This window comes from Bacillus rossius, chromosome 18, assembly GCF_032445375.1.
Source record: "Bacillus rossius redtenbacheri isolate Brsri chromosome 18, Brsri_v3, whole genome shotgun sequence".
NCBI classification, from domain to species: Eukaryota; Metazoa; Arthropoda; class Insecta; order Phasmatodea; family Bacillidae; genus Bacillus; species Bacillus rossius.
This window is the reverse complement of record NC_086345.1, coordinates 11,014,241-11,038,123: the sequence shown is the minus strand read 5'-3', so window position 1 is coordinate 11,038,123 and position 23,883 is coordinate 11,014,241. Positions and strand designations below refer to the sequence as shown.

Below are 23,883 nucleotides of genomic sequence, written 5' to 3'. Positions count from 1 at the left end.
CCGTCGCAATAGTAACAATAACACGCCTAGTAATAACAGTCAATATCATAGAGTAAGTACGTGTCTCGTCTCTCGTGTATGGCAAGTACCAGAGATTTGTATTGATATTATGAATGTTTTCAATTGCCGCGGTCGTATAGTGACGTAAATTGGCGCCACCAGCGCGAACTATCATTGTTTGCGGCAATTTTATTTCAGAGAGCGCTATCTTTATTTACATTTGTTCGCGGTAAAAAAAAAGTGTACTGGAAAATAAAGGGCTAACTCTCTTGAAGATAGTTTGTATTTCGCTTCTATTTTTTATATTGATTTTTATACTCAAGTCTTTAAAGTTGTTTGCAGTTTGTATTTTTGTAATAAAGAGGGAATTTATATAGTTTAAAACTAATTTATGTTATTTGTAATAATTGTTACTTAATGGGAAAATATTTTTCTCTGGAGTATCGAAAGTATCGAACTGAAAAAAACAATACAGAATCGAGTAATGAAAGTGTGGTATCGTCCCACCTCTACAGTAATAACCGGAGCCTTTACTTACTTCTAATAATATGTCTGCTATAGTTCTCTAACCAATTTAATATAATCACTATTAACTCATGCGTTTATATACTTTATATTCACTTTATGTTGGATGGCAATTTAGTGGAATACTAGACAAATATTACATAATTATTTAGGAGTGTTTTCCTCTACAAACATCCACATTCTCGTTTGCGGAACGGTTTGAGGTATCTCAAACATCAAAGTACAGGATACAACGGCAGGAAACACAAGTTGCTGCTGCGAGCAGGGAAGAATCAGCTTACAGTTATCTCTCGGGGCAATGTTCAAGGTCGGAACCACCCCTCCAGCGCCGCCAGGCCCTGCAGACCACGCCATCCCCTCCCTTCTAGTCCTCACCTCGAGCTTGACGTGTCTCTCGCGCCTGGCAGCACGAGTCAGACACAAAGAACACCAAAATATCCTATTATCGTAAACGAATATTTTGAAATTTAAAAGCGGAGACCATACTATAATTTTGATCATAACAATGTCGTCTTCAGTTGTATCGTTTCATATTTCACAAATTTGAGATAAGTAACCAGGAATTCAGGCATCAAATTGCTTGTTTTGAGCAATTAATTTTAGTAAATTACATCACGAAATTAGAAAATGTAAAAATATGCTTCTAGAAAGACTTCATTTTGCTTGTCGGATAAAAAATTTAAGAGCTGTTGCTCTAATAGTTTTATTGGAAAATGCATAAAACAATGTACATGTTTTTGAAACCTCAAAGGCAGGTAGATAGGAACCTTAAAGTTTAGGATACCAAAATAAAAAATAATAATATAATAATTAACGTACAGGTTTTTTTCCAGTGTGACTAAGAGAATGCAGCTTCAGAGAACTAGACTTTCTAAACTTAGCCGTACATACAGTACAAGTGAAAGGTTTTTCTCCAGTGTGTGTAAGAGAGTGCTGCTTCAAGTTACTAGCCTGGCTAAACTTAGCAGTACATACAGTACAAGAGAAAGGTTTTTCTCCAGTGTGTGTAAGAGAGTGCTGCTTCAGATGACCAGCATGGCTAAACTTAGCAGTACATACAGAACAAGAGAAAGGTTTTTCTCCAGTGTGTGTAAGAGAGTGCTGCTTCAGACTGCTAGCACGGCTAAACTTAGCAGAACATACTGAACAAGAGAAAGGTTTTTCTCCAGTGTGTGTAAGAGAGTGCTGCTTCAGATGACCAGCTTGCCTAAACCTAGCAGTACATACAGTACAAGGAAAAGGTTTTTCTCCAGTGTGTGTAAGAGAGTGCCGCTTCAGAGAAGTAGCATAGCTAAACTTAGCAGAACATACTGAACAAGAGAACGGTTTTTCTCCAGTGTGTGTAAGAGAGTGCTGCTTCAAATTACTAGACTTTCGAAACTTAGCAGAATATACATGACATAATATAGGTTTTTGGTATGTTTGTGTATTAGTGCGCTGCTGTATTGGTAGACAATTGTTAACACAATTATTATCTGCAGATTTAGGGTGACAGTTTGTGGGGCATGATAATTTCATGGGGTCAGTGTTAGTCACTTCTGGCTTGATTAAGATGCAGGTGTCTGGTGAGTCTTGGGATCTGTGGCCCATGCATCCTGATGAAGTGTTGCCATGGTAACCCACACATCTGTGTGGTTCATTCCATGCAGCTGCTGTGGCTAGAACAGAAACATTAACATTTCCTATGTTTAGAAATAAAAACAAAAAAATACTGATAAAAATTTTTTTATTTCCATGACCTCAATTATTTTATACTAGTGTATCAAGAGACAAAAGTACCAAGGAGTGGATAATTGCTTATCAAAATATCAGAGACTGGTAATCAAATTACATTTTTTTTTTAATTTTTATGCATTCAATGATATTACATGCCTCATGGAAACATGGTTCAATGACAAAAGAAAAATGCACTTTTCTTCACAAACCAATATTGTATCTTTATAAATGCCAGGAAAGTTTTATTCATTTTAAAAGAAAGAGGAGACGTTCTAATTGCAATGAATAAACACAAATTTTTGTCTGTTCAAACAATTGAGAAATATGGTTTATCGAGAATTGAAGCTGCGTGGTTTGGAATTAAAATATCCCCTAAGAACTCTCTTACTCCCAATAATATTAATTAACCACATATATAATTTCTAAAGCATATCTAGTCCTTTTTGATTTTATAAACTAGACACCTGCCAACATAACTTAGTGTTACTCTGAGATTCCTAGGTTCCTGGTATAGACTGGTTAGCTAAATTTAGAATATTTATTGATAAATTTAGAATGTTTTCAAGTGAAGTTGCATAAAAAATCCGATTCTCATTTGAAATGTCAACATATTTATTGACCATTTAAGGATTTTGTTTACTAATTGATTTCAACCACCCGGCTACATTTTGGTGGTTCACACAGTCTAGGTTCTACTTCTGGAGAGAGATGGAGATTATTAAGGTTAAATTTTTAGAGTAGCTATTTACTGAAGAAAATTAAGTTATTTTATTTAGTAGGTGCAAGTGTCAGAAAACAGTTAACAAGAGTGCATGATTTAAAAGATTAGAAGTTAACTAAAAGAATAAGTTATTGGATATATTAATTTCTTGTGGCAGAAAATAGTTGACAAGAGTGTGTGGTTTAAAGAGTATGAGTTAGTAAAAAGAATACTAGTTTGCTTATTTTCAGTAACTTGTAGGAGGCTACGTGTCAGTACATGTTTTGTTAGTCGGATTCGACAGTTGCAGTGACTTAGTATTAAGAGTTTAATATTAATATTAAGCCAGAAGCTTGAAGTTTTTTATTTTTAATATGTGATAAGTTAATTTAAGTCATTTTAGTTTAGTTTAAGGTAATTTTAAAGCCCTAGGTTAACAGAGTATTATTTATGTACACATTCTGTTGTTTCAATATGAGTTCCCATTAATAATAAGCATTTACAGAGATTTACGACCGTATCTTTAAATTTGTTTATTTTAATGTACAATTTTGATAAGATAATTTAAGTAACTTAAAAATTATTTCAGATTAGTGGTAAGGACTTAAAGAAAAGGTTTAGTTGGATTTTTGTACGGTAGAGGACAGAAACACTAACAATTACACCTATCCCTCACTTAGCACGTCTTCAGATTCCGCGGATTCATTTAGCACGATGTGAATTATACTGACCCAGTCTTCAATAGAATGTCTGTAAATTTCAGTTAGAGTGAAATCTCGGCAGGCAAAAAAAAATCGGGCACGACGCCACGAAGTCTGTTTCAACTTCTGTAAACAACACAAGGGCCGTGGGATACAGTTAGCCAAACAAGGGAGGAAGAGATGCGCGTGCAGTTCTGTCTACGCTATCGGCTGTTGCATAAACATCAGCTATGGCAATTTAAATTGCGGCTATGGAGTGTAAAGGACCAAATTTTTTTTTATGTCCGCGCATATGCCGTTGAGCCGTACCGTTGTTGCCTGGCCACAGACCGGGCCGTGAACTCAGTCTAGCCAGTGGCAGGGAATTCACACAAACAAAAGCAACGTCTGCCCATTCAGCTGCCGGTAACTGTACGTGCTTGATCACTCATAAACGCATCGTGTTCAAGTATTTGAGACAAAACTAGAAGTAATACGGCATGCACAATTTTCTTTTAAAGGCTTTTTAAACGTTATTCATAACTTTTATCTGTAAGCCTGTGTTGCCACGGTGCACAGTGCACAGTTTAGAAAAATGTAGCCTGCGCTAGTTGGCATCATTCATGTTTGGCTATGTTGCTTCCCGTATAGAGTGTGCACACGTAGTAGAATATTGATATTGATATCTCGCCGATTGCATGCAACACGCGCTCTCTGTCTTGTGCCGAGTTTACTACATTTGATAGCCTGTACTATTTCGTGGTGTGTACTACAACGATAGTTATGCGTTAGTTCAGACTCGCATGAGTCACAGTTGTTTTTCTATTTAAAGTTGAAGAAAGGTTTTTGTTTCATAACTTATTAATTTAAATTGTTTGCCGTGCTTTTTTTATTCTACTTTTTAAATAAACATACTTTCCATGAATGGGTTATGGTTTATATGAATAACATGACCTAACATTTTTTTTTCGCATAAAAATCGCACCCCTACTTTTTTTTTTTAATTTATTTATTTATTTATTTATTTATTTATTAGATTTGTGACATGCACACCAACAGCCGAAGCTTTGGAGGTGTGCACAGAACAAGTAATAAAAACACAACACATACAAGCGAATAAATACAACATAAACAGGATAATAAAAGACGACACATACAAGCGAATAAATACAACATACACAGGATAATAAAAGACGACACAATAACAAACAAAACAAAACAGCAACTGAGATAATCTTAACTAAATGATCTAGAATGGGAAGAATAAACAGGATTATAAAATTACTCAAGATATTAGGGTAATCATAAAAAATTAAAATTTAAAGTTTTTAATAAAATTTTCATATTTATTGAAATTTGAGATAAGTCTGTAAATTAAATCATTATTATTGTGTAAGGAACATAATAGGGATCGAAGGCGGCTTTTGAACTGCGGGACTCGAATACCAGAGTTATCAAGTAAGTATAAGCAATTAATTTTTGAACTATAGCACTTAAACACAAACAGGGCATCCAGATGGATGCGACGATTTGAAAGATATTCTAATTTGGGTAATTGATGGTGTCTAGAACTAATTATTTTGAAAAATTTATTTTGTATGGATTCAATTTTGTCACTATCAGTGGTGTTAATACTGTTCCAGATAACTGAGCAATATTCGAGTTTACTTCTAACTAAGGACAAATAAAGAGTAAGAATGGAATCAGTATTAGATGCATAGTAAGTTATATAATTTATTAAAAATAAGGTTCTACGGGAAAAGGATACTAAATAATTAACATGTTGATGAAAGAATAGTTTGGAGTCAAGAATAACACCAAGATCTTTTATACTAAGAGCTTTGGAAATTTTTGAGTTGTCAAGAAAATAATCATATTTAACTGGATGAATTTTCCTTGTGAAAGAAATAATTTTTGTTTTATCTTTGTTAAGTGAAACTAAATTCATTTTACACCAATTATCAATTTCAGTAATATCAGATTGAAGAAGCAGACAGTAATTTAAGGAGGAAATTTCTCTGGATATTTTAAGATCGTCAGCAAACAGAAAACCAGTAGTATGATGAAGAACTTTAAAAATATCATTGATATAAATATTGAATAATAAGGGAGATAAAGTACCCCCTTGAGGCACACCAGAAGTAGCATGATATAAAGTAGAAGTGTTTTTATTATTAAAGAAACAAAGAAACATCTATCTTTAAGGTAACTAGTAAACCAGGTTATATAATTATTATTTATTACAGAGACCGAAATTAGAAAGTTTAGCTAGTAAAATGGAGTGATTGACAGTATCAAAGGCTTTAGCCAGATCAAAATAACATGCATCAACCTGCCCCCTTGTTGTAACTTTATTGTATATAGGATTAATAAATGAGAGAAGATTAGTAGAAGTTGTCATACTATTTCTAAAGCCATGCTGATTAGGCGCTAATCTGTTGTTTATTGGGAAGTTAATATGTTTAAATATTATTTTTTCAAAGATTTTAGTAAAGCCATTTAATAATGATATAGGCCTATAATTAAATACACTGAGTTTACTACCCTTTTTATGTATGGGAATAACCTTAGCTATTTTCCATTTAGTGGGAAATACTTGTGATTTTAGACTTGTATTAAATAGATGCAACAATAGAGGCATTAGAATAAAAGAGCAGCCTTTAATAATGAAATTTGGTATACCGTCAGGACCAGTAGACATAGTTGGTTTTAATGTTTTAATTCCCCATAAGACCTGGCTTTCTGATAAGAATGATACAGGAATTGAATCGTGAATAATATCGGGATCAATGATACGAGGATGGTTGGTGGATGGTACATATACACTAGCAAAGTACTTAGCAAAGACATTAGATAGGATACCTGGATCATTACAGATATCACCATTGACATTAAGAGAATGAGATTTACTATAACCATTTTTCATAACATTGACATATCTCCAGAATTTTTTAGGGTTATTCTTAACCTTATTATTGATACTACGATTCCAATTAGTTTTATCACGCTTAATAAGATTTTTAACTAGTGCTCTATATTTAGAGAAAAGAAGGTAATAGTGAGTATTATTGTTTCTTTTATAGAGTTTATGAAAGTGTTTTTTAGATTTTAAGGCATGAATTAAATCACCAGAGAACCAATAAGGATGTTTAGAGGCCTTAAGTGTGGATAATGGAATGTGAGTATTGATTTTATCACAGATACAAGATGTAAGTTGATCTACAAGAGCATCTACATCAGTGGTGTTATAATATTCATCCCAATTGTGGGTTTTTAGAGAGTTATATAGGCTTAAGTAATCGCCAGCTTTGTAGTTTCTGAAAATAGAATCTGGAGTAAAATTGTGTGAGGTCGCCTCAATAAGTAGTTTAATAAGTAGGGTAGGATGATAGATATCCTCTTTGACCAGAGATTCAACAGCTTTTTCAACCACACAATGGGATAGATTAGAAAGACAAAGATCTAGAAGGTTATTGGAAGATTGTATTAGGTTGTGCTGAATTAAATCCAAATTAGATATGAAATCAAGTAGGCACTGAGCCTTGGATCTGACATGTGCACGAGCAATATTGAAATAGTGATTACCTTTCCAATCTATCCCAGGTACATTGAAGTCACCTAAGATAATCACATTATCATGAGAATTAACGAGTTTTTGTTCAAGAGCTTCAAAATACAATGTGAATAGATTAGGTGATGTAGTTGGAGGAAGATAAATATTACCCAAGGTTAAGTACTTATTAAAAGCAATTTTAATATTAATCCATACGGCTTCTACTCCACGATAGTCATATAATTGAATTAGCTGAAAAGAAGGGAATTTATGTTTATTCACTGCAATCAACACTCCGCCACCACGTTCCATTGATGAGAGTAGCGGATCCCTATCAGTTCTAAAAATAGAATAATTATCGGTGAAATAATGAGCATTGATACATCTTTCGTTGAACCAAGTTTCTGTTCGACAGATTATGTCATACTGAGTATTAATAAGATTATCAAAGAATTCAACGGATTTTGTTCTAAGTCCTCTAACATTCTGATATGCAATTTCCCATTCATTAAGATTGGGCATTCACTGGGAAGTGAGTAGGAAGCACTCCTCCAGGCCCTGGCATAAAAGTTGCTGGCATAAAAGGTGACGATGAACTGCAAGAACTTGGAGGTAATTGGGTAGAATTACCGAGAGCTTCAGGAGATGAATTAGTACTAACAATTTGGTCTTGATGCAGTTTTCCAAAGAAAGGACTGATTAAACAGCCACTGGGCCAAAAAACAATATTATTAATTCTACTAAAATCTTCTTCCAGAACAGATACATGGAAGGAGGCGTAAGAATTATGCTTTGTCCGGAGCTTGGCCACTTTGACTTGCTTGAGATTTAGTTCGTTGGAAATATAATCTACGACTTCTTGTTCCGTGACAGACGGCTCAAAACGCGTGACAAAGAGAGCTTTTGTTTTTTTGTAAATAGGTTTAACAATTGTTTTTAATGTTGAAACATTCCTGATGCCAATTTGCAAGGGATTTTTCTTACGATCCGTGTTAGATGATTTTCTATCGGAGTTTTCATTATTCGTGGACTTGCGTGAATGTTGTACTACGGTGAAGCCGTCTTCGTCGACGAGCTGTTTACCGTTTTTCCTGATGACGTCGTTGGAGACACGCTGAGTTGTAAGTGGGTCACTGGTGCGCGCATTGTTGCCAGATAAACCGGATGACTCGACACAAACAGGTTTCTTGTTTGAGGAGACTTTTTTAACTACTTGACTGTATGAATTAACAGAATCAGTCTTAGAAGATAAGATCTGTTTGATCTGTTGCAGTTCATTTTTTATCTCAGCAGTTTCACTACGAGAGTCGATAAGAAGGGTTTTTAACACCATATTCTCACTTTTTAACTCGTCAAATTTCATACTGAGGGATTTCACGGCCGAGATTAAGTCTTCCATGGTGGGATCAAGAAGTTTTACCGTCCAAGCTTCATTAGATGATTTTTGCTTCGATGAACTTTCACTTGCTTTTTCAGATATTCCCGGCGAATTAGAAATCACTTTTTTAGTAGGCGATCTGAACATTTTAGTAACCGTGTCAGGAACTAATTCAATGATCGTATCATTATTATCGGGTAATGAAAACCCATGAAAGTCAGAAAGATTAAGCAGCGATGAATCAATTATGAGTGGAACTGAAACTTAACGATAGTGAAGAAATAATGACACATTAAAGCCGGGGAGCGCGCGCGCACGTCCGTCGGCTATGAACGCTCAGCTGTCACTTATTATAAATTGTGCGACAATTATGCCTAAGGAGGTAAGCACTAAAATTTTGAAAAAGCACTTCAACTTTGAAAAATTAAAATGTAATCATCCGGACAGTTATATTGGTTTCACTGTCAGTATAGGATGGTTTGGATAGATATGCGACATGAGTTGAAGGTCACGCCCGGGCGGGCAAGTTAGCAGCCGCCTGACGATAAAGTACATAACCACGTATCTCCCGTTACACTGTGTCATATTTGTCATACAAAATGTGATAGGAGGCATATTAAGATTTATGGTGAGACATATTTATCGTTGAGTGTTATACTACTATAAAGGTAATTTCTATACTTTATAGAAATCAGTTTATTTATTTCATTCACGTTTTAACATGGTTATCAATTTATTTATGGTTCGTTTATTCTATGCAATTGTGTGTGATTTGAATAGTATTTGTGCTTTGCCTATGATTATGATTTTATCTTTGATCATAAATTTAAAATTATTTGTTTTTTTATTTTCTCTGCATTTTGTCAAAATTGAGAGAATTGCGGTGGTTATTAACAAGACAAAAGAAAAAAGGTTCTTTAGAAGTTTCGGCCGTAATGACGTTTTAAGTTGGATTCTATGAATAGCTACTACGAGAAATATGACCATTTAAAATAAGTCAAGCTGAATTACTGAAAATTGAAGAATATTTATAGATATTTGTAAGGAATTAATTGGATTTAGATAAAATAATTTACAAAGAATTACCATATACTTTCAACGAGAGCTGATCCATTATCGACATGTATAAAAGATTGTACCATGAATAAGTAATGTTGAAGAACAATCGCAAATTGACCTGCTAAAGACTAATCTAAAAATTCAATGAAGAGTTGAAGCTTGAGTCTACTTCTGTACTACAGTCCTGCCAAACCATGACTAACTGAAGGAAGGTGAAGGAACATTTCCAATCGACGATGAAGATTCCAGAGAAGGACGATCCGTGAGCCAATCCGAATACCAGCCCCAGGAGACCGTTCGAGAGGAGTGCCCATAGGACTACTTCTACCAGGTCCTAGAGTGATGGATGTCCTTGCCCGCTGATCGCGCTGGGCGATGATCACCGAGGATGGCCTCTTTTCCTGGATGTGGTTTGCTGAAACCGAGGTCGGTTTGTACCAGTCCCGTCCCGTCGCTGTAGAAATTTTCATCGTTTACGTTCAAGAGTTCTATCCGCATTAAAAAATAAACTTTATTTCTTCAAAGATACTTAAAGCATTGAAAGTTTAAACAAAAATTGTAACAACTATTCTTCATACATGTTAACTTGGTTAATTTAATTATCAGATATTTTACCGGGATCCCAGTATTACATAGTTTTAGACGTAGTACATGATTGGAGTTCATTTTGAAGTCAGAAACTATTGATTAAGACGCTTACTCTGGTGTAGTATGGTTTTCACTGAAACCTAGAGGTTCGCTCACTGACTGATCACTAAACGGAACACACCCATAATAAATATATAATTTATTTTGGTTCATATTAATTTTCAACAGGAGTTGAACTTTAAAGTAGAGACAATATTAATTTATTTTAACTTGAAGTAATTGATTTACATCTTTGCATAAATATTAATTTTTGCAATTTGATTACGACATTGCACTTAGATTGATGAGGAACAAAACCCCTGTAAGAACTCCAATCATAGGAGATTAGCAAATAATTTTAATTATACCATAGTGTGATGTTATTAATCCTGTGGATCAAATATGTGATATGAATGTTATGTCAACGATACAGAGATACTTAAATAATACACTGCCATTTATCACCGATACCACATACTTTTATTTACCACGGATAAAATAATTACACTAACGAATACTTTCAGTTTTAATTCGAGTAAGGTTAAGTCACATTATTCAATTCATTCATTCTGGGTCGAACACCACAGATGTTAGGAAATTTACATTCAATAATCCATAATTTCCGTCTGAAACATTAGTGGGTACCGCCCACCATATAAGGAAATTCGGATGGGCGCCTCACTCCACACCAGGGCTCGCCCTGATTGGCTGGCTAGTGGTAGCCTCTAGAGAACCTACCAGACGGTCGCTACAGCTGTGCGTCCACGTGACCCGTAAATCCCAAACACGCATTTACAAAGTGAAAAATAACTTTCTGGTGCCAGGGTGTCGCGCCTGTCCGTTCCTCCTTCTGTACCTTCCAGACTATTCTCGAAATATTCCACTAGCAATATCCAATAGAATTTAAAATTACCCAACAAATTTAAATACAATGTTCAAAATTTAGTAATCAAAGTTGAAATTCATTTAGTATTAGAAATTTTAGTTTAAAAATTATGTCCTGTAAAATTATAGTCTACACTGCTTTAAATAAAACAATTACTGAAATTAACTATCAAATATCAAAATTATTATGAACTGGAGCTAACCCACAAATTAATAATTATCTCAAGAAAATAAGTATTTCAAGGCTTTCCATGAAATTTAACCAAAGTAATTAATAACAATTCTTAACATATCTTAACCACTATCCTTATCTACATATTAAAAAATTATTATCCTTCATATCAAAGTTATTTTTAATCAATATTCTTATGACCCAATATATACACACACATATATATATATATATACACACACACACACATATAAATATATACATAAAAAACAAATCCTCATTGTGCAATGCTACAAGAGCAACAAAAACAGGCAGTATATCAGTCGCATCGCACACTGGTAAATACAATACCCACCAGCTATGTTAACATCTTGACAACTTGTTCGCACGTCTACTGTCGCTCTCAGCAGGAACCTGCAAGTTCTGTGCAGAATTAGCTCCCAAGTGGATTGTTCCGTGTCTGTGATATGAGCTGGTCCACTGTGATCGTAATAAAACTGTCCTCTGCCGCACAGCCAAGTACCACAAGGATAACATAAGAATTGCACACGAGGCGGGAGAGACGGATGATCCAGGCCGTATTAGATGAGGAAACTTCCTTACAGGTACTTGGCGGCAACGTCGATGGGGAACTCGTCAGTCGGAGCGTCAGCACGTCTCCATTGATACAGGTGCCAAACGACGAGGAAGAGAGACCGTCATCACCTGACTAACAACTGTGCCCACTCCATTACTGGCTAGAGGGTTTGATTTTCCGTGCGATTGTCAAGGAACTTTCGGATTCTGACTCGGAGCAAGAGACACCCAAAACTTGGTGGACGATGTACCGATACAACCTCACACCCCGCAAAGAATCCGTGGCACCTAGCTGTTGCAACATAACAAGTCAGGATCTGAGTGATTGACACTACATAAACGGACACGCCCACTTTGCCAACAGAAAGTAGCATCGTCAAACCACAACCAGGCTCGGAGGGTACAACTGACGTCAATAGGGGCTTCGCCCCATAAGCCTGGCAAGAATAAACTCCTTTCCTTAAGCTTCATCCCTTTCTTTCTGGCATGGAAATAAGGAAGTATGTAGTTGTGTGTTTTCAAACAGCACGCCACGAACTACAGGATAACGGCATTTTAAGCTCAGTGCTTCGGTACAACAACGGCAGCATAGCGGACCGGAAACGAACTAACCTGGATACTGTTTATAAGTTAGTTTAGTAATAACTGTATGTTCACATGTAGCTAAGTAACTAGACGGCATGTATTTTTTTATGTTAGTATTATAAGAGTGGCCTCCTTGTTTCCCCGTGGCATATAACTAAACCAGTGTAATGGTCCTGTGGTTCAGCGGACGACGCCATGTCGCCAGTGGGAGTGCGCCCTTCCATCCCAGTCTGCAGCAGGCAACGGTGAGGTAAAACACATACGCATCCCGGGGACTTCATCCATTTGCATCGCCGAACTGAACTAGATCTATTAACGTAATTCAGTCTTAATCAATTAATACATTAGGCTCGGGGCATGCCTTGGCATTTAAAATGTTCTTCTGTTACCCAGAATGTTTTTCACCATTTTCACATAAAAATCTTCAATTTCATTTAGATATTTTCCCATCAGAAACAGTTTGTTTTCCCACTCCTAAATCTTGCACGATTATAGTTAGCGTTTCACCAACATCAATACGAAATAAGGCTTGGTGTTGTTTCTCCATTGCTACAGTCACTTTCTTACATTTGGTAGCCATTACCTTGCTCTTGTAACGTGTGTACCGTCGTACACACTCAGAATCTACAGTGCCCCTAACAGTCTGTGGATGCCGCCCGCGCAGCACTGAGCGCAGGGGCTGGTGGTCGGGATGACGTGCGACGTGCCACGCGCGTCTGTAATCTCGAAGCCGTCAGCCCCTCCCTTCCTAAACAGGTGTGCGGGCCGCCACAGACGGCCGAGATAGCTGCCAACCACCGCCGCGTCCTCGTTTGCCCATGGCAACCAGACGAGTGCGCGCGCATCCTCACCTCCCAGCGGCCGCCACCCCTCTCAGTACCGGCTAGCGAATGTGCGCGCAGCTCCCCCCCCCTCTCGCACGCCTCCTCACGCCTACCCCTCTCCCACCGGGCCGGCGTTGTGCGCACAGCCCTACGGCCGCCTGGAATTCCTGGAAGTGTCCGCGATTCCTGGAACCCCAGCCCTTCCTACGTCACGCCCCGGCCCTCAGGATGGGTATAAAAGGCCGGCCCTTGGGCCAGGAGGTCAGTTGGTGCCCCAGAGAAACCACAGGCAGTTCGCCACGTTCACCGCGCTTTTAGTGCCGAGCCGAATCTTCTCACCGCGCCTTCAGTGCCGAGTCTAGTAGAGAGCTTCCGCGCCGACTGCATCGGACCTCAGCGAGAGTCAGAGTTGTGGCGGAGTGAATGTTAGGACTGGCCTTCTCTACAGGGAGAGAGATACCCGGGCACCTTCGTCGCCTGGTTGACACAGCCAGGAGTGGCATCAGGAGGGGTCAGCCTGCCCCTCGGCCGCCTCACCTCAGCGGCCGTCAGCATCACCAGGGTAAGCTCCTAACAACGAATGCCATTCTCCAACAGAGGAGGGGTCCAGCACCGCACCCAAACGGGGCGAACACCAGCGCTCTACCCCCCCTCCTACCCTCGCTACATCCCCGTAGAGGGCGATTCCCGGACTCCGGCCCCCTGGGTCTACGAGAAGGCCCGAGATCGCTCTGCAGCCGAGAGGAGGCGCAGTAGCACACCCCGGACTCCTCCGACGGCGTTCTTCCCGGCACCATTTCGACCCCAACTTACGCAGGAACTTAGGGGCTGACAAGACAGGCCGAACAACAATCAGGACCCACGACAAGATACAGCCAGCCATTTTGAGGGCATCCCTCGGTGGGGGAAGGTACCCGAGCTAATCAGGCCGTTCCCACCTACCCCTTGCAGGGATCTCCGCTAAGATCAGCCAGGCCACCCTTCCCATACAACAGGCAGAAATATTCAGCTCTCACCACATGGAGCGACCATGCCACAAGACATGACAGGGCTTTATCGGAAGTGGTCGGGCGTCATCGGTTGCGCGCCGATTCACCGGAAACGGAAGACGGCCATCGTTGCCCCAAACGTTCGAGACCATTCGTTCTAGCCTGGTAAGGAGTTCAGCGAGTATAAAAGGGCCATGTTTCGAGTCAACAGAAAGCAGATCAACTGGGACTTCACCGAGGCAGGCCGCCGCGCTGCTCGGACACCGCTCGCCGCCCTACGCTGTCAACATCGTGGAATCGCCGCTGCCTAGAGACCCCGACGGACTTCATTTTGGTGAGACCTTTTCATGGCATAAACATTGATAGAGACAAGTGAAGGAAGATAGTGTCGCTTTGCAAGCATAAAACCCTGGAGAATCGGAATTCAAGTCTCAAGTTAGAAGTCGTAATAGGCGAGTGCAAGGCAACTTCCAGGAGGGCGAGCAAGAGGGATCTTCAGAAAACATTAACAGAACACAATACGTAAATGCAAATACACTAGAGTCCCGTTATAGCGAGGTGTCACGGTTCCGGGTTTTATCCTCGCTATAACCGAATTGGACATATATTGGCCCCCAAAAAATAAAAATTAACAAAAAATAGCATAAAAATTGTGTTTAAACCTGTATAATTGGAAAATAACAGGTTATATTAACGAAATCTTAAGTTCTGTGAGCAGATGTGTGAATTCTCTTTAAAACTATACCCCATAAGTACGGATGCGATCACCGATTGCGTCAAAATAACCAGAATACCCTACCACGCCACGTAAGTATAGCATCTCAGCCCGCGGCCGACGCAGCGTTGTCCTGCTATCTATCGTCGACGTGGGCTGTCTGCTGGCGGCCATGTTGGTTCAGGATGTTGTTAACAGGTGGTGCTAGTGTAGCGCGACGATTTAATTCCTTACAAAAAAGCAGGAGTGCGGCTGCGGCAACGCACGTACGCCTCAAACGTAATAGTCGCTGGAAAACTATACTTTTTTCATTTAAAGAAACCTGTCAACTGTTTCAGAAAATAAATTTGGGATTAAACTCAAACCTTCACCACCCCTTTCCCGGACAGATACCTCAAAAACTGACCGAAACAAAAGTTACAAGAAAACTGTCCTAGCGATTCGGAAATAAATACGGTAGTGCCTACTAGAGGTGTAAAAGTAACGAAAAAATGTGTACCCGTATGTATTCGTTACTATAACAATTAGTACTTGTTACTATCGTTACGTTACTCATTACTTCTGATATCGCATAACATGCTATGTTATGTTGCAGCAACGAATCCAGTCGTATTGCGTACGCGTACAGTATGACGTCGCGTAAATAATAATAAATAGAATATAAACAATTAACAATATTTGATAATTAATAGTTTTTGTTAACCAAGAAACAATTAAATCTCATTAGAGCGGCTTTTTAATATTATCTCTTTTAAGATAACAACAACAAAAAACGTGAAAATACGTGATTATAAAAACAAAAACATACATATTTCCAATTTGTAAAAAATACTTTCTTACGTTGTTTCTGTTCCAATCTCAAACTTTGTCTACACACTGCACAGATAACTAACGGAAGTTTGATAAAAGAAAGAAAGGATGGGATTCTATTTTTAAGCCACGCACTTAGGTGGCGACTGCACGGCTGAAGAATGTGACGCGTCAACGGCAAGATGTCTAGTGGCGAGCGAGAGGGGTAGAGATAAAGCAGACAAATAACAAAAACGCGCTTCAAGCGATCACGCCGTAAATTCCTAAAAAATACATCGTTATAGCCGTGTTCTCGCTATTACCGTGCTCGCTATAACGAGATTCTACTGTACTTACGTCGACAGAGAACTCCCTATGTAACGAACTCAGGCAAACGTACCACCATGTTCATAAGACAAGTTTCTGTATGTACACATGTCACGATGGGCGTAAGAATAACCACGGGGAATACGAGTGATTTGGGTGACGGCGAGACATTTTGTGGACATAATTAAAACTTTAAGCCAACTTCTACGGATATCAAATCAGTTAATTTTAATTATGGAAGCACAGCCAGTACTTGTTATTGATTATATCCCTTTTAGGTAATTTTTATATGTATGTATATTTTCTTTGAGAATTTGTTCAATGGTTTATAATATTTATGTAAAGGTCACCTAGTAAATCTATGGCAAACCACTTTTGTGATTGACGATGTATGCGGAGTAGGTAGAGCCGAGGCAGGCGACTTGATTAAGGGTGTTGCTTTGATAAATTATCAGATTGTTAATTTTTGTGTGTTCTGTGTTATAGCCGTCCAATGACGAGTATTCAACACCACCACTCAGGGGTGCCGCTTCATAACGATCAATGTCAGTTCGAGAATCAGATGAGCTATTTGTTTGTTAGAATATTTCTGTTAATAAAAAGTTGTATTTACGAAATCCTCTGGGCACCTAATTTTCTGACACACTCGCATCAGTTCTTTCCTGCCTTGTTAGGGTTTCCTATTCCTCTAGTGATACCAGCGACACTCTTAATAAGTGCACACAATAAGACACTCGCACTCAATAAAAATAGCTGTCACAAGCACTTTCACCAGCACAAGAATCATTGACTAAAGGAAACAAAACAAAACAACTCGCAACTATGTATAGAGTGAGTCACTCCAATGAATACAGACGATGAGCGGAAAACTGGTGGCAGGAATTCCGGCAACTGAGGGAAAGCGTACCCTTTCTTATCTTAGAATTGTTTTGTCTTCTTTTCCAGTGCCACAACATATTTTATCATCTTTATTTTTTATTTCTAGATTTGTACAGATTAAACGGATGTCTGGACTAGTGAGGTCATGATAAGCGAGACTACTGCATAACAAATAAAATTAATTATTTCAATTAACTTAAGTTTAAACTTTTGTGGTTTTTAATGTCATGAGTTTGGACATGCCTTGTTTATTGATGTAAATTGAAATTATATGTTGAAGAAAGAAAAAAATACAGGAAGAGAGGTACTTATATATTAAATGAGTTTATGAGTTTTCCTTCTATTTATACTTTCCAGCAATACTGACAATGAAACAATCAATGCTTACGATCAGTTGTATAGCTTCATACAAATTATGTTTTAAAAAAATTAAAGAAAAACAAATAGTTAATTTTTTTTACCAAAATATTCTCAGTGAAATAATAAATATATAAGTTGTAGCAACATACCAAAACTATAATAACTTTGAGTTGACTTTTATGTAGCCCAATTATATTTTTTATTAGAAGAATGTTCTTATGCTGATTGTAGTAGTGTGTCTAAAATATTGCACATAATTTTAGTATAATGTGGGGAAGCATGGTAAATACATATCACAATATTACAAAGTGGTTAAAATATCTGTCACCTCAGATATGTATTATTAAAGATTTACTGAATATATTTACCAGAGAGAGCACATGCATGGCATTAATGTATAAAATACAAAAAATAATAATAATTAACATAAAGATTTTTCTCCAGTGTGTGTAAGAGAGTGCTGCTTCAGAGTACTAGCCCGCCTAAACTTAGCGGAACATACAGTACAAGTGAAAGGTTTTTCTTCAGTGTGTGTAATAGAGTGCTGCTTCAGAGTACTAGTCCGCCTAAACTTAGCGGAACATACAGTACAAGTGAAAGGTTTTTCTCCAGTGTGTGTAAGAGAGTGATGCTTCAAATGACTAGATTTCCTAAACTTAGCAATACATACAGTACAAGAGAAAGGTTTATCTCCAGTGTGTGTAAGAGAGTGCTCCTTGAGATTAGAAGACTTGCTAAACTTAGCAGAACATTCAGTACAAGAGAAAGGTTTTTCTCCAGTGTGTGTTAGAGAGTGCTGCTTGAGATTAGAAGACTTGCTAAACTTAGCAGAACATAATTGACAAAAGAAACGTTTTTGGCCTGTGTGTGTAATAGTGCGCTGCTGTGTCGGTATACAATTGCTAACACAATAATTTTCTCTGGATTCAGGGTGACAGTTTGAGTAGCTTGATAATTTCATGGGTTCAGTGTTAGTCACTTCTGGCTTGATTAAGATGCAGGTGTCTGGTGAGTCTTGGGATCTGTGGCCCATGCATCCTGATGAAGTGTTGCCATGGTAACCCACACAGCTGTGTGGTTCATTCCATACAGCTGCTGTCGCTAGAACAGAAACATAAACTTTTTATATGCTACGAAAAATAAATTTAAAAAATGATTTTTTTTCCCCATGACTTCAATTAATTTACACTAGTGTATCAAGGGACAGAAGAAACAAGCAGAAAAATGAGGTTTGTGAACAAAATCCAAAAATGTTCAAAAAAAAGTGTAAAATTTATCTTCACGGACCAATATATCTTTAGGAATGTAAAAATGCTCTATACACTCTTAAAGAAAGAGGGGACATTGTTTAATTGCAGTGAATAAATATAAAGATTTATCATTTCAAACAATTGAGAAATATGATTTCCCGGGAATTGAAGCTGCGTGGTTAAGAAATAAAATATCCCTTCAAAATTTCTTACTCCTGGTAATATTTATTAACCCCTATATATAACTTCTAAAGCATATCCAGCCTATTTTTAGTTTCATAAAGACAAACTAGACATCTGTAATATTGGTGCTCTGAGACTCCTACTGGTCAAATAATTTAGACTTTTTATGGCTAAATTAAGAATGTTTTCAGTGATGTAGAGTAAAAAATTAATTTTATCATAAAGCATAATTATGTTATAATATTTTCCCCTGAATAAAAACTAACAACTGTGTGGTTTTTGCTTGAAAAACCAAATTGTGTTTTAGTTTCCAGCACACAGCCACACTGCTTTGTCGACATGTGCCCTGCCATCTAGAGCCAGTCTGGGTGTGGGTGGCCACACCGCACATTCCTGAGTGAGCTCGGGGCTCACTTGGGCCAGCGCGGCCTAAGGTAATAAGTTGTGATCTCAGATGTAACTTCATATAGGCTCACCGGTAACAAGCTGGTAGGTATGGGCTTACTCTGGAAGGACATTTTTAGCATCCTATGTAAATGTAATAAAAAAGTGTAGACTTTTTAAAGATCTGGTGTTATTTATTTTTTAATTTATTTATTGTGAGATATTTAAATATAGAGTCAATTATTTTTAAGTAATTTCATTAGTTTAAGTTTTCTCCAGGCATTGTGCATTGGGTGCTGAACCTAGGCCCTAAGATCCTGGTACGAAACATTTCTGTTCATTTAAGATAAACTATTAGGAATACAAACTTCTCACATAACCACGCCAAGCGAGTGTTGAAAAGTGCATGGTCCCCCAAGTAAAGATCATGACAACTCATATTGATATAACATATTTATTTGATATTCAAGAATTTCATTTATTAATTGTTACAAAACATCCTGCTACAGTATAAATACATACAGTATACAAAATAACTTAACACACTAACTAGTGCTCTCAAAAATTTTCTGGAAAATTGAGAATAGCGGTGATCTTCAATGCTACAAATTAAAAGTATATTCTTTTTCAACGTGTTTTATTATTTAATTTATTTTAAGATAAGAATATTTAATTAAAGTGTTTACACCAGAACTTTTACTTACATAGCTATCTTATTTAGATACAAAGCATTAATTGCAACCCATATCAAAGAATAAGAAATAAGTATTGGATTTCTGAGATAAAAGATGTGCACCCTATAAGTTATAATATTTGTGTTATGACATTTTACAATTAAAGATTTTTATTTTGTTTGAATACAATTTTGACTAATTTATTTACTGAGTGCACTCCAAATCAAATGATGACTTTTATATCAGTTTGCTATGAGTCGAGAGATTACTACAAGCAATCAAGTGTTGATTTTATGGTTATGTAATGAGCCAGTGATGCTGTGTTTTGTATTTCTGTTTGGAAGCGCTGTCAGAACCTTCCGACACGAGGTGGAATGGTACACAGCGAAGGTTAGACCAGCGGAGAGATGTGCTACTGGGCAGACTGGCCCTGGGTCTGGGTGACAGCTGAACATCACATGTCAGGGATTCCTTCCTGTTTCTCCCCGAGCTAGTGTCTCTCCACGTCCTGTTTCTCTTAACCCCATGCATTCCCGGTATACTATGTCATATCCTCCCTTGCTTACTTAGTCCACTTAAACATACAAGAACAAAGTATATGTTATAATTCTTATACATGTTAGTTTTGGATAATTTTGTAAAGTTTTTCTGTATGACAGATAACTTCAATGTTAATATTTATTGCAACTGATTGTCAAATGTTACGAGTAAACTCTACTTTGCAAGCTTAACACTTCCTGAGGTAAAGTTGATGATTTAAATTTGTCACCGTTTATATGTTTTGCCTTGTGAGGCACAAGCCCTTGTCTCACACTAATTATAGGTTCATGGCACAAAAACAATTTATTTGGTCTCTTTTCATGTATACTCCTTGTGAGCACAGTTGTGTCACCCAGCTCCGAGATTCCAGGTTGTGTAGAGTGAAGTGTGTTTGTGGCTACATTCGCTGGAACGCGTGTCGTGATCACGTCAGCTGACAGCGCTGAATGCGTCTCGTCGTCACAGGAATCTGCCGCACAGAGCTCGTCCTGGATTCGCCCCATCTGTGCCTCAAGGACAGTGCAGTAAGCCTCTGACTAGTGGGAGGCACACACTGCTGCCAACAGCTAAACTCATTGGTTGAAGTGGTCGGGGGGCGTGACCACTTGACCTGATTGAACAAGGAGTAGCTACTTTGTTTTACCCAGGAATTATGCTGTCAAATAATTGCAAGATCCAGAGGCTACTCAACGTGAGAATCGTGGGACATCATGGGAAATTGACACCTTAAATCAATGACCCAATGCACATCTTAAGTAATGTTCACATCGGGGAACATCGTGGGATGCATGACAGAATACACCATGTTTTAAGGACAAAATCAGATTTATTTTGTAAATTTTAATCATAATGTTATTTCTATTTTGGCAATCACAGTTAGGTTGACGCTTGCCCGCCCTCTCTATGTTAAATATCACATTACTTTACGTTATAATTAAACCCAAAACGAGTTTTAATAAGTTCAGAAGCAATTCAGGGAAAAAGGTATTTCGGCAGTAGGCCTACTCACGTAATATGCGGCGACGAATCTGTGCGACGTCGTAGGTTATAAACAAAGCGACGAACAATAGAATAATTCATTAAAGCAACCAACCATCTTCGCCCTTTATTTTTTTACGTTGTTATAACCACACATATTAATGTACTTCAGAATATAATTGTAAATATGGATGAGTTATGTACACAAATGTATATTTTTCTTTTGCCACAGCTAAACATGTACATTGGGACGCCATATTGTGAACGGCGATCTACCAACTATATTTATATTTTATAAAAGTATATAATTAAGTTGTGAAAGCAAGTTTAAATACTTTTTAATACATAGGATTAAATATATATATTTACATATAACTATTTATGCCACGTTTATCTTTTCTTTCTAATTACTAATATCTAGTTTATACTTCCACCACCAGGGCAGGGAAATTTCGGCGAGATTTATGCGCGCGCATCTCATCCCTTCCAAAGGGGAGTTAGTTCGCCCCTCCCTTCCTTTCTTCGTTCCCGCGCATTTCTCCCTATATAAAGGCGAGGTCATCCACCTGAAAGTAAGTTGATCGGCCCGACGGCCAGTGAGGCTGGAATCCGCCCACTGACCATAGGACGATCATAGGGGGAACAGCAGAACGACTGGCTATCCGTTTTCTGCTGCTCGCACCCCTCCTTCGCGAGCCAGGCCATCCGAGGACCTATCTCGGCCTAGGGAATTTGTCCCCCCCCCCCCCCCCCCCCCACTTTTCTTGACGATAGGGTGTACCGTGTAGAAATTCAGTGTATGTTGTGAAAGCCGATGCAGGCGACAAATTGAACTGTTTGGACATTCAGGTCAATAAAATTTTCCTTGTAAAAATACAGAAATTTTTCAATGAATAGCCTAGCCCCATCCCTCACCCCTCTAGCTATTCATCTACGCCAGCAGGCAGCACAGCAGAGGAAGCTTCAGGTCACCTCCGTGAAGCCTCCGCCGGGGTTATTCCCACCCCTGGGACGGATACCCGGACCACCACCAACCCTGGAGGAGCTTGTCCGACGCCAGGGGAACTGCCCGGATCTGCGCTACGGCTTCCCTCTGCCGAGGGGACTCTGCGAACTGTTGCAGACCGCCCTTCCAAGTATCCGCACAACCACCATCAAGAGGCAAGAAGGGGAAGAGCTAAACCAGCATCAGCTCCATCACCTCTTACGCCCCTATCACCTCATTCCACCTCCGCTCTCACCCATACCCAGCCCTCCGAGGACCCATGCTCCTGAACAGACCACCAGCCCCCTCGAACCTCCTTCGAGAGACCAGGAACCCAGCCAGAGACGTATACGAAGTATCCTGCGTCTCTATCGGCACTTCCCGGCTCCCCTGTCACCCATCGCCGGCTCTCCACGACATCCAGGAATGAAGCAGACCAGGACATCCAGGGATCTTCCAACAGCCCTCTCCAATACCATTCCAGCCCGGAGACGGACGCGTCCGCAACCCCTGCGCCGCCCCTCCAAGAAGACTGCCCAACCATAATCATCACCTGCATACCAGCCGGATGTGAATCCTGCCGCAAGACCAGTTCGACCTCCTCCACCCCTGCTGGCTCTCTGTCAAGAGGGCTCGGTGCAAGAGGAGTTAAGAACAAGGTTTATATTTGAACATTTTGTGAGCTTTGGGTTGTTCCAAAAATATTATAATGTAATACAAAATGAATCGTTCAAATAGCAACGAAGGTGAGAATTTGTAGCGTCGGGATAGCCGCAACGCTTGAACACCGCGCGTCAGCGCGGGCGTTGGCACTTCGTCCCCTCCCTCCTTCCCCCTCCTAGTGTGTGCTTGCTTGCTCCTCGCCTCCCCTCCTCCAGCTGTGCCGCACCTACTCTATAAAAACTGCTGTCAATGTATAATTCGGTCTTGTCTTGTCTTGGTAATTTTGTTGGCTAGTCTCTTTCGGCAGCTCGAGTAGCTGCATTGTCTTTGTAATCCAGCATGTCGTCAGTTAGGCTTCATTTGTACGACGTGGCTTCTGGGTTAAAAGGTGTTTCTTCGAGGCAGCCGAGAGGCAAGGGTTTAATATTAAATGTTTTCTATGGCACAAGTCCATGATTCATTCTTCCCTTCTGGCACTCTCCAACCTCAGTAATGAATAAAAATGTTGTTATTGCTTGAAGTGTAGAACACAAGACTGACAAGAAGTCAATACAAACATGAATCTATTTTCAGTTTGGATCAGAGAAAGTTTATTGACACTTAATAGTAGCTGCGCAGATAATGTCAAATGAACTTGAAAATTTGAAATAATTACCATTTCTTTAAAAAAGTTGTGCAATGAAAGTAATGAAGGGTTTGCTCATTTTTTTATATTACGTTGGGTAGTTCATTTGTTGTGTTCAGTAATTTTGAGGTATTCTTGCACTAACCAAGATGCATGTATGTACTATTTTTCAATGAGTAACATTAAGGTATTTCAATGTTCTGTGGGCCTAAACAGGCCGAGTGTTTCTTTGTAACGTTGACCAAATGTATATGCATTTTTA

At 38.7% G+C, this 23,883-nt stretch overlaps 1 protein-coding gene across 3 annotated transcripts in view; it reads right to left on the bottom strand.

Annotated features, from left to right (window-relative positions):
- Positions 1 to 1,182: 1,182 nt before the first annotated feature.
- The window catches only part of LOC134541314 (gastrula zinc finger protein XlCGF17.1-like), a 95,318-nt gene continuing 72,617 nt past the window's right edge, over positions 1,183 to 23,883 (bottom strand). For 2 of the 3 annotated variants that reach the window (XR_010076602.1, XM_063384716.1), the window contains one exon: positions 1,183 to 2,183. Coding sequence is in view for 2 of the 3 variants with exons in the window: in XM_063384716.1 (XP_063240786.1) it covers positions 1,336 to 2,183 (848 nt within the window). In the remaining variant the exon portion in view is untranslated. Of the gene's footprint in view, positions 2,184 to 10,695; positions 18,441 to 23,883 lie in introns of those variants that run through there. The other variant, XM_063384715.1, reaches the window with a different exon arrangement.